General features: G+C 39.1%; 1 protein-coding gene across 5 annotated transcripts in view; it reads left to right on the top strand.

Moving 5' to 3' along the window:
* The window catches only part of GRM1 (glutamate metabotropic receptor 1), a 184,124-nt gene that overhangs the window by 106,986 nt on the left and 65,085 nt on the right, over window positions 1–12,053 (top strand). For all 5 annotated transcript variants that reach the window (XM_058019363.1, XM_058019365.1, XM_058019366.1 and 2 more), the window contains exon 4: window positions 7,909–8,144. In XM_058019363.1, the coding sequence (XP_057875346.1) occupies window positions 7,909–8,144 (236 nt within the window). The remainder of the gene's footprint in view (window positions 1–7,908; window positions 8,145–12,053) is intronic.

The raw sequence follows: 12,053 nt of genomic DNA, 5'->3' as shown, positions 1-12,053 counted from the left end.
CATAAAAGCAGCAACTACATTTAAAAATGCCAAATATATCAAGAGTCTTCACAGTAAAGACTCTCCAAGATATTGCCTGCATGATAGGCAGTGAAATTACATTATGCAAATTGCATGCAAATATATGCACCCCATATGATAATTAAAACCTTTGTAAATACATATTTGCAAAATACAATCCATCATGGTCCACAAGGTTATAATCTACATTTTTAAATGAACAGTGCAAAAACTTTGAACATTCACATGAAAATGAATGATGATAATTTGAAACATTGTGAACTGTCATTTACCAACTTTAGGTTCTTCACAGAGTGTCATTCATTAAAAAAAAAAATCTCTGATTGATTAAATAAAAGATTCAAGCCCTACCAACACTTTTTGTTTGTGTGAAATATAATAACTAATGTGCTACTGTGACTGAGCTTTCAGTAATCATGAATGGGAAGTGAAAAATGTTTTATGCAATGTCATGAAGCAGAACCTGACAAGGACGGAAATTTTACTAAGAAATGCAGCAAATCACTTCCAGGAAACAGTCTTGGAATTATTTTTAAACTTTTTAAACTTCTTATCTCAATTTCTCTCAAGAAATAGCACCTCCTGTAGGACATTAGAATTGAAACCATGATGGGTATACGGTGCTGTCTCAAATGGAGCAGGGTTAAGTGGTAAATCTTCAGTAATTCTGATCCTTGACATTCTCTTCAGCCTCAGTCTAAAATCTGTGCGGTCTGGCACCAAATGCTCCTCTTGTTCCTTCTTTTGTGTGTGCATGACATCGTCAAGGCAGCAGTCTTCTGTTTACTTTTTTGCTTTCTAAAGCTTTCCCAGAAGGAGCTTCAGTGGTTTTCTTCTTATGCTTCCAGTGTGCAGAACCAATAATAAGCTTTCAGCTTATTTTAGTCAAGAGTGACCTATGGAGGTGAGCAAACTGCAGAAATATAAAGGCTGGAATTCAAGATACATTTGACCCCAGCAGAGTTTGTGGAAAAAGGAAACAGATATGAATTCCAAAGTACCTTGTGACATTGTGGTTGAGATAGACAGGGAGCTAGGGAAGGTGATGACTCCCACCTATCTCCATCTGTACATGCAGGAGCCAAACTACTGGACTATATTGAGGCCTACATCAGAGGAGGCTTTTCCAGCTTTCTGCTTTTGTGAGACATCACCTGGAGTACTGTGTCCAGCTCTGGGGACCCAGAAGGTTTTGGACCTGTTGGAACAAGTTCAGAGGAGGCCACCAAGATGATCAGAGGGATGGCGCTCCACCACTGTGAAGACAGGTTGAGAGTTATTAAACCTGGGGAAGAGGAGACTTCAGAGCCTATTGCACCTTTCATCACCTAAAGAGGGCCTACAAGAAAATGTAGAGAAAAGTTTTACAAGGGCTTCTACTGATAGGACAGGAAGGATTGGTTTTAAACTGAAAAAGGGTGGGTTTAGATAGGATATTAGGAACAAGTTATTTATTGTGAAAGGGGAGAGACACTGACACAGGTTTCCCAGAAAACCTGGGGATACCCCATTCCTCAAAATCATTCAGGTTAGACTGGATGTGACTTTGAGTAACCTAGTCTAGTGAAAGGTGTCCCTGCCCATGGCAGGAGGGCTGGAACTAGATGACCTTTAAGGTCCCTTACAATCCAAGCTGTTCCATGATTGTATGTTATCACCTATTTATCTTCATTTCAGCTGAGAAAATTTAGTGAACTTGATTCTTCTGGTTTTGAGGAGGTCAGTCAGTTGCCAGCAGGGCTCAGGTTACAGACTGACAATAACACAGCCTTTCAGCCTGCTCTTGTCAGCAGTGACATACAGGCTTATCTGTAGTCACGGGGTTAATTTCCTAATATTGCTAGGATTATAACACAGGTGAAAGTAACACTATGCATTTTAAAAATTCCTGGTTGGCAACTAAAGAAAGGTCTCCCACTCTTCAATGCAAGTCTGTCATTCTGGGGAATTAGCTAAATGAGTAAGAGCAAAAAATGGCCTTTTGTTTCTCGTGTTTGCAACAATAGTCATTAGCAATAATGATCAGCACCCTTTAGCTGACATTGCTGACTTCTGGGATTGACTGACAATGCACATGCCTAAGGAGGAAAGTCACTTTCTGAGTTGCTGACTTGTGAGTATTGGATAGTCTCAATTTCCTTTACATGGCATCTTCTGTTTAAGGCATGTCTTACACAGACACTGAGTATCTTTGGTAGTGCTCCTTATTGCCAGCAAATAGGCTCATCCTCCTTCACAATAAGGTAGTTGTGTTTTTTCTTCACATCAGGCTGGTGAAATAAAGGATTCTTTTAAAAAAAATCTATTCCCAGAAGAAGGCAGCAGAGCAGTCAGCTACAGAGCTGTTCATGAGTAACTCTGGGCCTGATTCTACCACCTATGATCATAGGAAGTGGCAACACTGCTTTTTTTTCTTTTTCCTATGAAATTATTCCACTTGCCACACTGCCACTTTTTGGGTTGGCCTTATGCTGAGCTCTGTTTCCATCCATTCTGCCAGTAAAGAAGAGGAGTTATACAACTCTTGCACGCAGACAGGAGAATGTGTGCAGGCTTTTCCAGTGGTATGCTGTCAGAAAAGACTTCTGTAAAATGAGAGAGTGAAATTTGCAGCTTCCAAGTCTGACCAGCTCTAGAAAATGAGACCACTGGTATTTGCCAGAATCAAATAACAAATTATTTAAGTGCTACTTAGCACTATTTTGGGTTTTGTAGCACTTTGAAATACCTCTACATAAGCAGTGTCTGAGCCTCTAAATAAGAAGTGTCTGACTACTCCACAGAAGAACAGTTTTGCAAAAAGTATTTGCAATTAAAATGTCCAGCCTTTCAAAAACATATATAATCCAGCATATAAGATTTGTTTTTAAAAATACAGCTATTAACATATCAACAAAATGTCTTGGCACTTGATTGAATGTTGAATTCTCTGAGTGGTGCTGTCCTCATACTTAAATGCATTAGAAGTTCGACAGAACAGCAGGCCAGCTGGCAGCCTTGAGACTGTGGCAAGAAGGCATTCAGCACTGGGCTCTGCAGGGACATATATCAACATGACAGGGGAGATGTGCTTACTGGCATGGACTTTAATTTTGTGGAAATGAAGCAAGGCACAAATGTAGATTCTGAGCATTTTGTGTGACAGTTATGGTCACGTAGTTCCCTGTCACCCTGTTTGAATGGGATAGCTGCAGGGAGCTGCTGTGAAGGTTGAATACTTGAAACTAAAGAGATAGAAATCATGTTAATATGATTGACTTATTTGGTTTTATAATGACAAGAATATCTGCTGTAGGCAAAAGGATTATTGCAGAAATAATTTATTTAGCATTTAAAAGGGCTTCCTGCTCTTAATTTCTTATCTTTTATAACTTGTCCATAGAGAAAGAAAATATCTCATAATGAATAAAAACTTCTTAAGAAAACATAGCCTCAGTTAATTCAAAAGGGGGTTGCAGCTCTCCAGTGAGAGGATTCTAAATCAATTGCCCTCTATAGGTTTGGACAGTCAGATCAAACAATTCAAGGGTGCAGGGATTATATTGCCAGTCAGTATCCATGACTAACAAATGTGTGTCATTTTCATTACCTGTGAAAGGATGCTAACTCGACAACAATCACAGGGAAAGCAGTCCTCATAAACAATAGTGTGTTTACTTTTGTGGATTTGCCATTTGGAAAAAGCATCTGGATGAGTAACTCTCTGAGCACTGTGCTGAGAAGCAGAGAAGAGCTGCTGCTGCATCACTTAAGAGTTAAGCCCTGAAGAGATGAAAATAGAAAGGCTGATTGCTGGTTGTCTCATCAGCCCTTGTGAAAAGCAGCTGACAGTATTCATGTTTGGAAGAGGAGAGGAAATTGGAAATCCATGCCATTTCTCCCGGTGTTTCAGTCACAAGAATATATGTGACTGCAGTTTAGAAAATATAGAGAGGCTAAGATGCTTAAGCCACAATTCAGTGATGTCCATTTTCACATATTAACAGACCAGTAAACTGATTGGAAAAAAAAGCTTTGTTTCTTCAAATCCCGTCTGTGATAGTGGTAACTAGGACTCCTTATCCTCTGGGGTAGCTTTGAGCTTTTTCCCTTTCCACTTGATTTTTGTTTGTGAGTGAACATTGTAATTTGGATTTGGTATCATTAATATCAGTCACCAGACTGGGACTTGGACCTAGAGCAGCTTGCGGAGTATCAGTGACTGTTTTTATTGTGATAAACACCAGAAAACCACAACAAAAGCTGTTCTTTCTCTCCTAAGAGCAAAAAGAGTGGTTGCTAGTTTGACACCCACATGCTTTTCCCTCCCTCACTGTTTCTGTCATCACACTTGAAACTCCCTCACAGAGCTTCAGATCAACAGTTGCACAAGGTACCCAGCACCTTTCAAAGCTACATTGTCACATGGACACTTACCAGGGGTGGCAGTTTGGGTAATGGATATTGGGCCACCTCCTGAAATCTGTAGCAAAGGCACAGAAAAACAGACTAGCAAAAAGTGCTGTGTGCAGTGCTACTTGCTATTCAGCAGGATGAAAGGAGGATAGTAGGTGGAATGTACTTGTTCTGACAACAAAAGAATAGTATGTGCTTCCTATTTAAAATGAAATTTCATTTTTATGTTGACTCAGCTATTGGTCTTTGATTCTGTCACTGTCATCTGACCATCAGTATCATACTGTCACCAAGCAATAAAAATGTAATTTTTTTCCCCACCATCTTCTAGACTATCCATTTATTCATATGACACCAGGGGTGCAGTGCTTCCAGACAATCTTTTTAAAATGCATATAAACAGCTGCAGGAAATCCAGAAAGGTGTTATAACAGGATCTTGGATCTCTAATAATCCTCCCACAGCTGCAGGGAGGGCTGCACATCCCACTTAGGGTAAATTTCACCTCAGTCAGCCTGCAGCTGCCAGGATGGCATGGATCCCCTAAGAAACCAGAGGACTCTTCTTTGCTCCCTTGATTTTACTGGAAGTAGAACTAAGCTCCCATATGAGCTTCAATACCCATGAACCATTTTTTCTCTGATTCCAGTGATTTTTCTTCACATTTTGCTGAGGATGAGACTTATCAGACAGATTTAACAATTTGAGGAAGCTGAAAAGAGAATAAAATATATTTGGAGCCAGAAAGAGACAAAGAAAAATTAGGTGACAATCTGTGTTCCAGTTTAGGGGAACTTTTCAATGAGCTGCCCTCAGAGAACTCAAAATACACTTTCTCTAGTTTTGGAGATTTGTTCCATTTTGTCTTCAGAATTTATGTGGCCGTTTTCCAAGCTAAACATATTGGGGAAGGGGAGAGGAAAATAAATAGCTATTTTTTGGCTGGTAGGAGTCCAAGCAGTAGCAAAACTACCTCATTTCAACAAGGTCTTGTAAAAAATGGCTCAATTTACTTAATTCTTATGTCTTGCTAATGTTTCTGCTTGAGTCTACTGTTTGAAAGCCAAAAACATTGTGACAAATAGTGAGATAATTAAGTAATTAGGAGCTAATTACTCATACTTTAAGAGTGATCTCTTTCTTACTTTTCCCCCACGTAAGAAAAAATAAATATTGTGTCCTTTTCTCCTCTCTAGTGAAAATTTCCATCTTGAATTATGTGAAATACAGAAAGTTAATTTTCATGGTTTTACCTTAGTATAGGTTATCTAGACCAGGATTACCTAGACCATAGTCTGTCATGAAGTAGTCGGGGGAGCATGGTACATTTTATTGCTTATCCTCAGCATACGGACAAGTAGAGAGTGGGGTGATACAGAGAAGCTGAACCATGGCATCTTTCCCTCTCCAGAATTTCAGGCATTCTGCTGGGGCAGGGAGCAGGGATGGACAAATGTAGGTTTGTAACTCTGTGCACCCCTGAGGCAATTCAAGTGCAGCTGTCAGGCCAAGGCTGAGCCAGGTGGGTGTCACTGGGGCTGTATTGGTACAAGACACTGAGTAACCTGCACCCCAGGCTGTGGGAAGAAGTGACCAGCAGCTTCTGACAGGTTCAGCTTGACAGAGAGAGTTCCTTTGGGACACTTCCAAAATCTCTGTCTCCCTCCTGTGACCTACACCCTGCATCTACCCCAGCTCTTTGCTTTTATACTGTGTTTGAAATGCAACAGGCACACGTGTGTATCTCATGCTGTATGAAGATATTTGTCAGCAGTTTGTAAACTCAGAAATTTTGGGTGGTTCTACTGCAAGGCCTTGGCAAAGAGGGAAACAGAGGAGGAATCCTGCCTCAAAGATGCCATGGAGTGCCATCTTAAAATATAGATTTTGAGATACTGAGACTAGGTTGAAAGGAATGTATTGATTACTCTGCACTGCCAGATGCTCCATGTCTCAAATAACTTCTATAATAGAGGCATGTGTTGTGTTTCAGATGCGGAAAGAATTTACTACATGGATTTTCCTGTATTTTCATGGAAAACTGCCATTTTATTTCTGTGTCCTTAGAGCAGAGATGCAGCAGTTAATGTGAATGCCAACTAAACCATGCAGCTGTTTAGTGTGGTGGCTGAGGGCCAAAAGCTCACACACGTCCATTACATAGTCACTTTACAGCTGTTTGACCAGGACTGTGACAGAGCTTGCTACTTCAAATCATCTGTATTTTCTTTTGTGGTGATCCAGGCACACCTGTGCTGAGTGTCTCATAAATGCCCTCAGCTGGTAATGGTCTGCACCACAACACTCTTCTCAAGGCTGTGTGTAAAAGGCTTCTAACAAAGACCTTCTTTCAGTCTGTCTGGAATTCAGGATGCAATTCTCTTTTGGGTGAATCTGAGACTTCTCTCAGTGGTGAATTGCATTTTACCTCTTGAGCTCTTTGCTGCTGGAAGTGCTTCATCTGTCTGCTATTCACAGAAGCAGTGCAGCTGATTTGATTCTGAGTGCAATAGACCTGGATCTGAGGTGCCAGAATAATCTATTTCTCCCATTACATGCCCAGCATTTTAAGATTAAGCAATGTCTGACTTATATTTGCACTTAAATTAGACTGTAAAAGCATTGTTCTTGGGGTATGCTAATAAGAACTGCAGAATGACACTAAATCAATGGGCACTTAAAGAAGGAGAGAAAAAACTAAAGAACTAAACTAAAGCTCAGATGCTAAGCCCAATGGACTTTATTCAAACCTGTTAAGATAGACTTTCCATGAAATAATGTTGTCAAGAAAGAGCTTTATCTTCAGGTTTTCAAAAGCATCTCATATATGAAAAACAGGGAAGTAAAGCAGAAAGCCATTTTTCTTAATAAAAAAGAAAAAAAGAAAAAAAAAAAAAAGAAGAAAGGATGTGGGGGAAAAAATAGCGTTTTATCACAAATCCCATTCAGGGGGAGAATAGCATTTGGTTTTCTTTCTGGTTTGGTTGAGTAGTCTTACTTTGGTTGAGAAGTCTTACTTCATTCTCTTCCAACAGAATGCAATTCTCATGTCATGTTTGATTTGAATTGCTCTTCCACTTGTATGATCCATACATGCTGAGGTCTATTTTGAAAAAAAAATCCAGAATTCTAGCTTGTTTTCCTTTTCAACAACAGTAATTTTCCGTTTCCACCTCTTACAGGACAGCAGAATTTAAGTAGAATCTCTTCAGTCACAGGGATATCACAGCACAAGCTATGCCTAAATAACCTTTCCAGAAGGACAAGGATAAAATCTCATTATTCTGGATGAGTTAATGAGGACCCTGCACAAAATCAGTCAGACTGCTCATTACAAGTCTCTATCACTCTGCTTTTTCTGCCTGGATTTTACATCTTTAGATTCCCCATTAATCACTTTCTTCCAAGGGTGCCGGCCTGCCTTTGGCTGGTGGCTTTTCCAAAACCAGCTTTCTGTCTTTGTGTAATAAGCGGCTTTTTGCCTCTTTTCAGTGACGGCTGGGCAGACAGAGATGAGGTCATTGAAGGCTACGAACCCGAAGCAAATGGAGGCATCACTATCAAGCTGCAGTCTCCTGAGGTGCTGGCTTTCGATGATTACTACCTGAAGCTGCGGCTGGACACCAACACCCGCAACCCCTGGTTTCCCGAGTTCTGGCAGCACAGATTCCAGTGCCGCATCCCAGGGCACCCGCTAGAGAATCCCAACTTCCAGAAGAATTGCACTGGTAACTTGTCAAACATTTCAAATGTTTTTCCGGTTTTTGAATCTGTGCTCTGGCAAAAAAAAAATTTCCTTGGTTCTGGTTTGGGTTTTTCTTGTTGTTGTTTTATTACGTTTCTGTTTGGTTTTTAATTAAATGTTTGGTTTTGGGTTTTTTTGTTTATTTTGTGAAAAGAAAGATAGTGACCTCAAATTGAACAGATTATAATCCCAGCTCTAGTGGGACTATATCTGGTGCTTGTTGCACAGCCTTCTCTCAATTTAGTTCTGCTCTGTTATAGAGCAACTTGCTACCATTTTATGTTTTAGGGCTATGCTAAGTCTGAGTGCCCAAGTCTGTAATATGGCTTGTAAAAAATAAAGAGACATGAAAATTTCAACAAAAATATGAACAAATTTATACTTTCTTTCCTCAAAGTCAGCTTTTCTGATAACTGAGGAATCAGGAAATTCACAGACAATATTACAGCAGAAAATTTTAGAGAAAATTTATGCATTTTAAATTTGTCCAGTCATCTGCTTTACCTTTTTTTTTTTTTTCTTCTTAACCTATTAAAGCATATGCAGTTTGTTTCTACTATATAGAATTCACATAAAAAACATGTTTTACACATGGAAGTAAGTCTTACCTCATAGCAAGAGAAGTGTACCTCTGCATAGATAATTTTTCTCTTCCATTCAGAGTCTGAGAAAATGAGCTAAAATATTTCAGTAAGATTAAATTTTTTAGTAAATTGAGAGAAAATTACATTTCTATGAAATATTTCCTGAATTATTTTTGCAAATATTTTGTTTGTAGTTTGCAAATATTTAATTTGTAGTCGAAAATATATACTTGATGGTAAGGAAGTTCTTTCCTTAGAAACAAAACTAATGAAGTCTTACTTTTCATCCATTTCTTTCATATTATTTACATTTTGACCTCCTGTATCCCCCAGCAGAAATCTCACTTGGTCTCCTCATGCTCTCTGAGCTGCATTCCCATAGTTTCTAGTTCTTCCCTTTTCCATCAGTAATACTTCCTAATAAGAAGGACTTCCACAGTCCCTTTTGTTTCTCCCCTGTTCTATTCACCATTGAGGCACATCACCAAATACTGTCCCTGGCTTTAAACTGGCCTGATGTGCTGACTGGCAGCCAGGCTGGCCTGCCTGGGTGCTGAGGGACTAATAGCAGGCCAGACAGGCTAAATCCATACTGAGTTTATAGTGATAATTTTTCCTCAAATGAGTTACTAACTTTAGACTTTAGCAAAATGTTGATTTTTTTTTTTTGTGTAAATATTTAGTCTGCTTTAGAAATGCTCCAACTCAGACAAAGAAGTTGATATAGGCCAACAGGGACAAAAATTGCTAAGGAGAGTTGAGTGATTTATGCACAGTGCAAAGGCACAGGCTTCTTTTGTAAGAAAAGAAATTTAAAATTGCATGGTTTTGTACACAAATACATTTCATGGTGATGAACAAAGGTTCAATTTCAAGACATCTCAGCAGCTGTTATAAACATGGGTAGTTTGTTATCCAGCCTCTCTTTGGTTATGGAACTAAAAACTTGATTCTGAACTTTCATAGTCAGTTTTTATCTGGTGGATCAAAGGCAAGGGAACTCCCCACATGGTGACTTCAAAATGGCCAACGTGGGGTATTTCTGCACAGAATGCGTAGGTGAGCTTCCAGACAGTGATTGCTGTAGACTCTAAAATTGTACTTAAGCCAAAAAAAAGTTAAGAAAATCATGGAAGAAAAGTAGTGAGGCAATTTTATTAAGAAAATGTCTTACCCCAAACTTTTCATGATATCCCAGGTTTGAAGTCACTGGACATGGGAGGAGTTCTGAAGAGGTATCATCACATGCCTGCCCAGTGTTACGGGTTCTCAAGGTGTCAGGGACCACTAAATTCTGATAATACTAGTGAAGCACAAAATCATTTATCTGCATTGGCAGACTCTGACAGTTTATAGTGTCAAGTCAGGCATTCAGACATCTTTCTCTCCTCTAGAAAGCTGTCAATTTTTGCATGAAACCTTAAAATATGTGATACTTCTTAGGCTTTGAAAAGCAATCAGCTCTTAAATTTGGTGGTCTACCAATGACAACCCTCAGACTTATCACACACAACTAAAAAAATCCATAAATGTCTCAAGTCACCAAAGGGAAGCATCACAAGATATCTTTCCCAATAATGATATACCTACAGAATCAAGAGATCTCCATGTCCCCAGCAAATCTGTGGGCAATACAATACTTATTTTTACTTAACTACACAGATCTGACTGCTGACTGTCTGGCACCACCAAAGCTTTCTGTGAACATATCTTTATCTGACATTTCTGGAAGGTTAAGAATGTCACTTTAAATACTAGCAGCTTCAAAGCTGTTTGGTGGAGACACTCTCTCCAAGGAGGTCTAGTGTGACAGTGCCAAGAAACCGCCTTCTTCATCTCTCACAGATTTGGAGGCAGGACTTTTCACAAACTCTCTGTTAAAAAAAGGAGTCTCTTCCTTTACAAAGTATCTCTGTACACAAATTTGAAGGAGAAAAATCCATGATGCTTAATAAACAATAAGCACTAATAGTTGAAACCCATTAACAGTGCCAATAGATGATGTGAATTTTTCTGGTACTACAAGTTTAAGTACTGCTGTCACTCCTGCATCACCCTAGGAAAATAATCAGTAGCCAGTACTGGTATCAAGTACCTTATTATCTCCAGTATTTTTAAGAGCTTTTTCTCCAACCTCAATATTCCTATGCAAAAGCATGTAGGGCCATGTATATTAGAAAAAGCTGAGTCTCCTGTGGTCCCAGGAGTCCATGCACATTATTAACAGGTGTTGTGACTATCTCTGGGTCATGACCTCTTTTGTATTACAGAAGTGCTCTGTTAGTCCTTACTGAGAACAAAACACACCCATACTTTAACACAGACAGCAATTATCAAAGGCAATACTGCTCAAGTTTGTTTTCCATGTCTGGAGAGGTAACATCTCAGGAAACTATATCATGAAAAAAAGAACTATGTGCAAAAGTTCTTGTGATAGGCAAGCATAGTGTAATTGTATTTACACAGCAAGGGGTTTCCTAGAAGCAGACAGAAGCAAGAAAAAAAAAATGGAAAAGACAGTGTTGTTCTTAGAATACCTTATTAAAATATATTCACAATATTTCAACCTATGTTTTGAAAAGGAGCTTAATAGCAAAGTTTGTATCTGTTGAGATTTTTCAGTTACTGCCTGTCCATTATAATTTACTCGCATACAATCCAATCAGTTTACTGAGTAATTTATCTAAAATTGCCACTGGCATGTGAGATTCAATTTTTATCATTCATGGATAGGCAAGGACTTCTCCTCGAGCAATTACAGCTGCTGCATCTGCAATTTCTCACACCCTGTTACTGTTGAGTCAGCATTAGCTCAGGATTTCATACTCCCTGTGAAACAAGGGAAAGCTAGTTCCTAGAAATCTCCCTTCTCTGATGATAGGAATTACTGCTGGAATTCCCTCATTCAGTCTCTGAGAAGACTGTTGTCCTTCAGAAAGTCTCATATTGCACTGAGCCCTGAATGCACATGCATATTTTGGGGGAAAGAAAAACAAATATACCTGCTCTAAGCAGTATTGGAAGGACACAAGTCCGAGTGTGCTCTACTCCATGAAGGCTGTATGATGCCTAACAGTTTGCCACAATTTCATAATAGCTCATCTGGATTACTAGAACTAAGTAGTAGTAGCAAAAAATTATTGGGAAAGGAAGAAATCCATCAAGACTTGCAGTTACTGCTCATTTAGATTATCCCTTCTTGCAAAAATTAAACAACTTACTTTTCCACTTGGGTGGCAGCCAAATGAGTGGGAGATCTTTTTGACTCATTCTTTGCAATGTTTTAGCCAAGTGCCTCTTGTAACAGA

Source organism: Melospiza georgiana, chromosome 3 (genome assembly GCF_028018845.1).
Source record: "Melospiza georgiana isolate bMelGeo1 chromosome 3, bMelGeo1.pri, whole genome shotgun sequence".
In the NCBI taxonomy this organism is placed as follows: Eukaryota; Metazoa; Chordata; class Aves; order Passeriformes; family Passerellidae; genus Melospiza; species Melospiza georgiana.
Note: the sequence above shows the minus strand (reverse complement) of the source record. Positions and strands in the feature narration are given on the sequence as shown.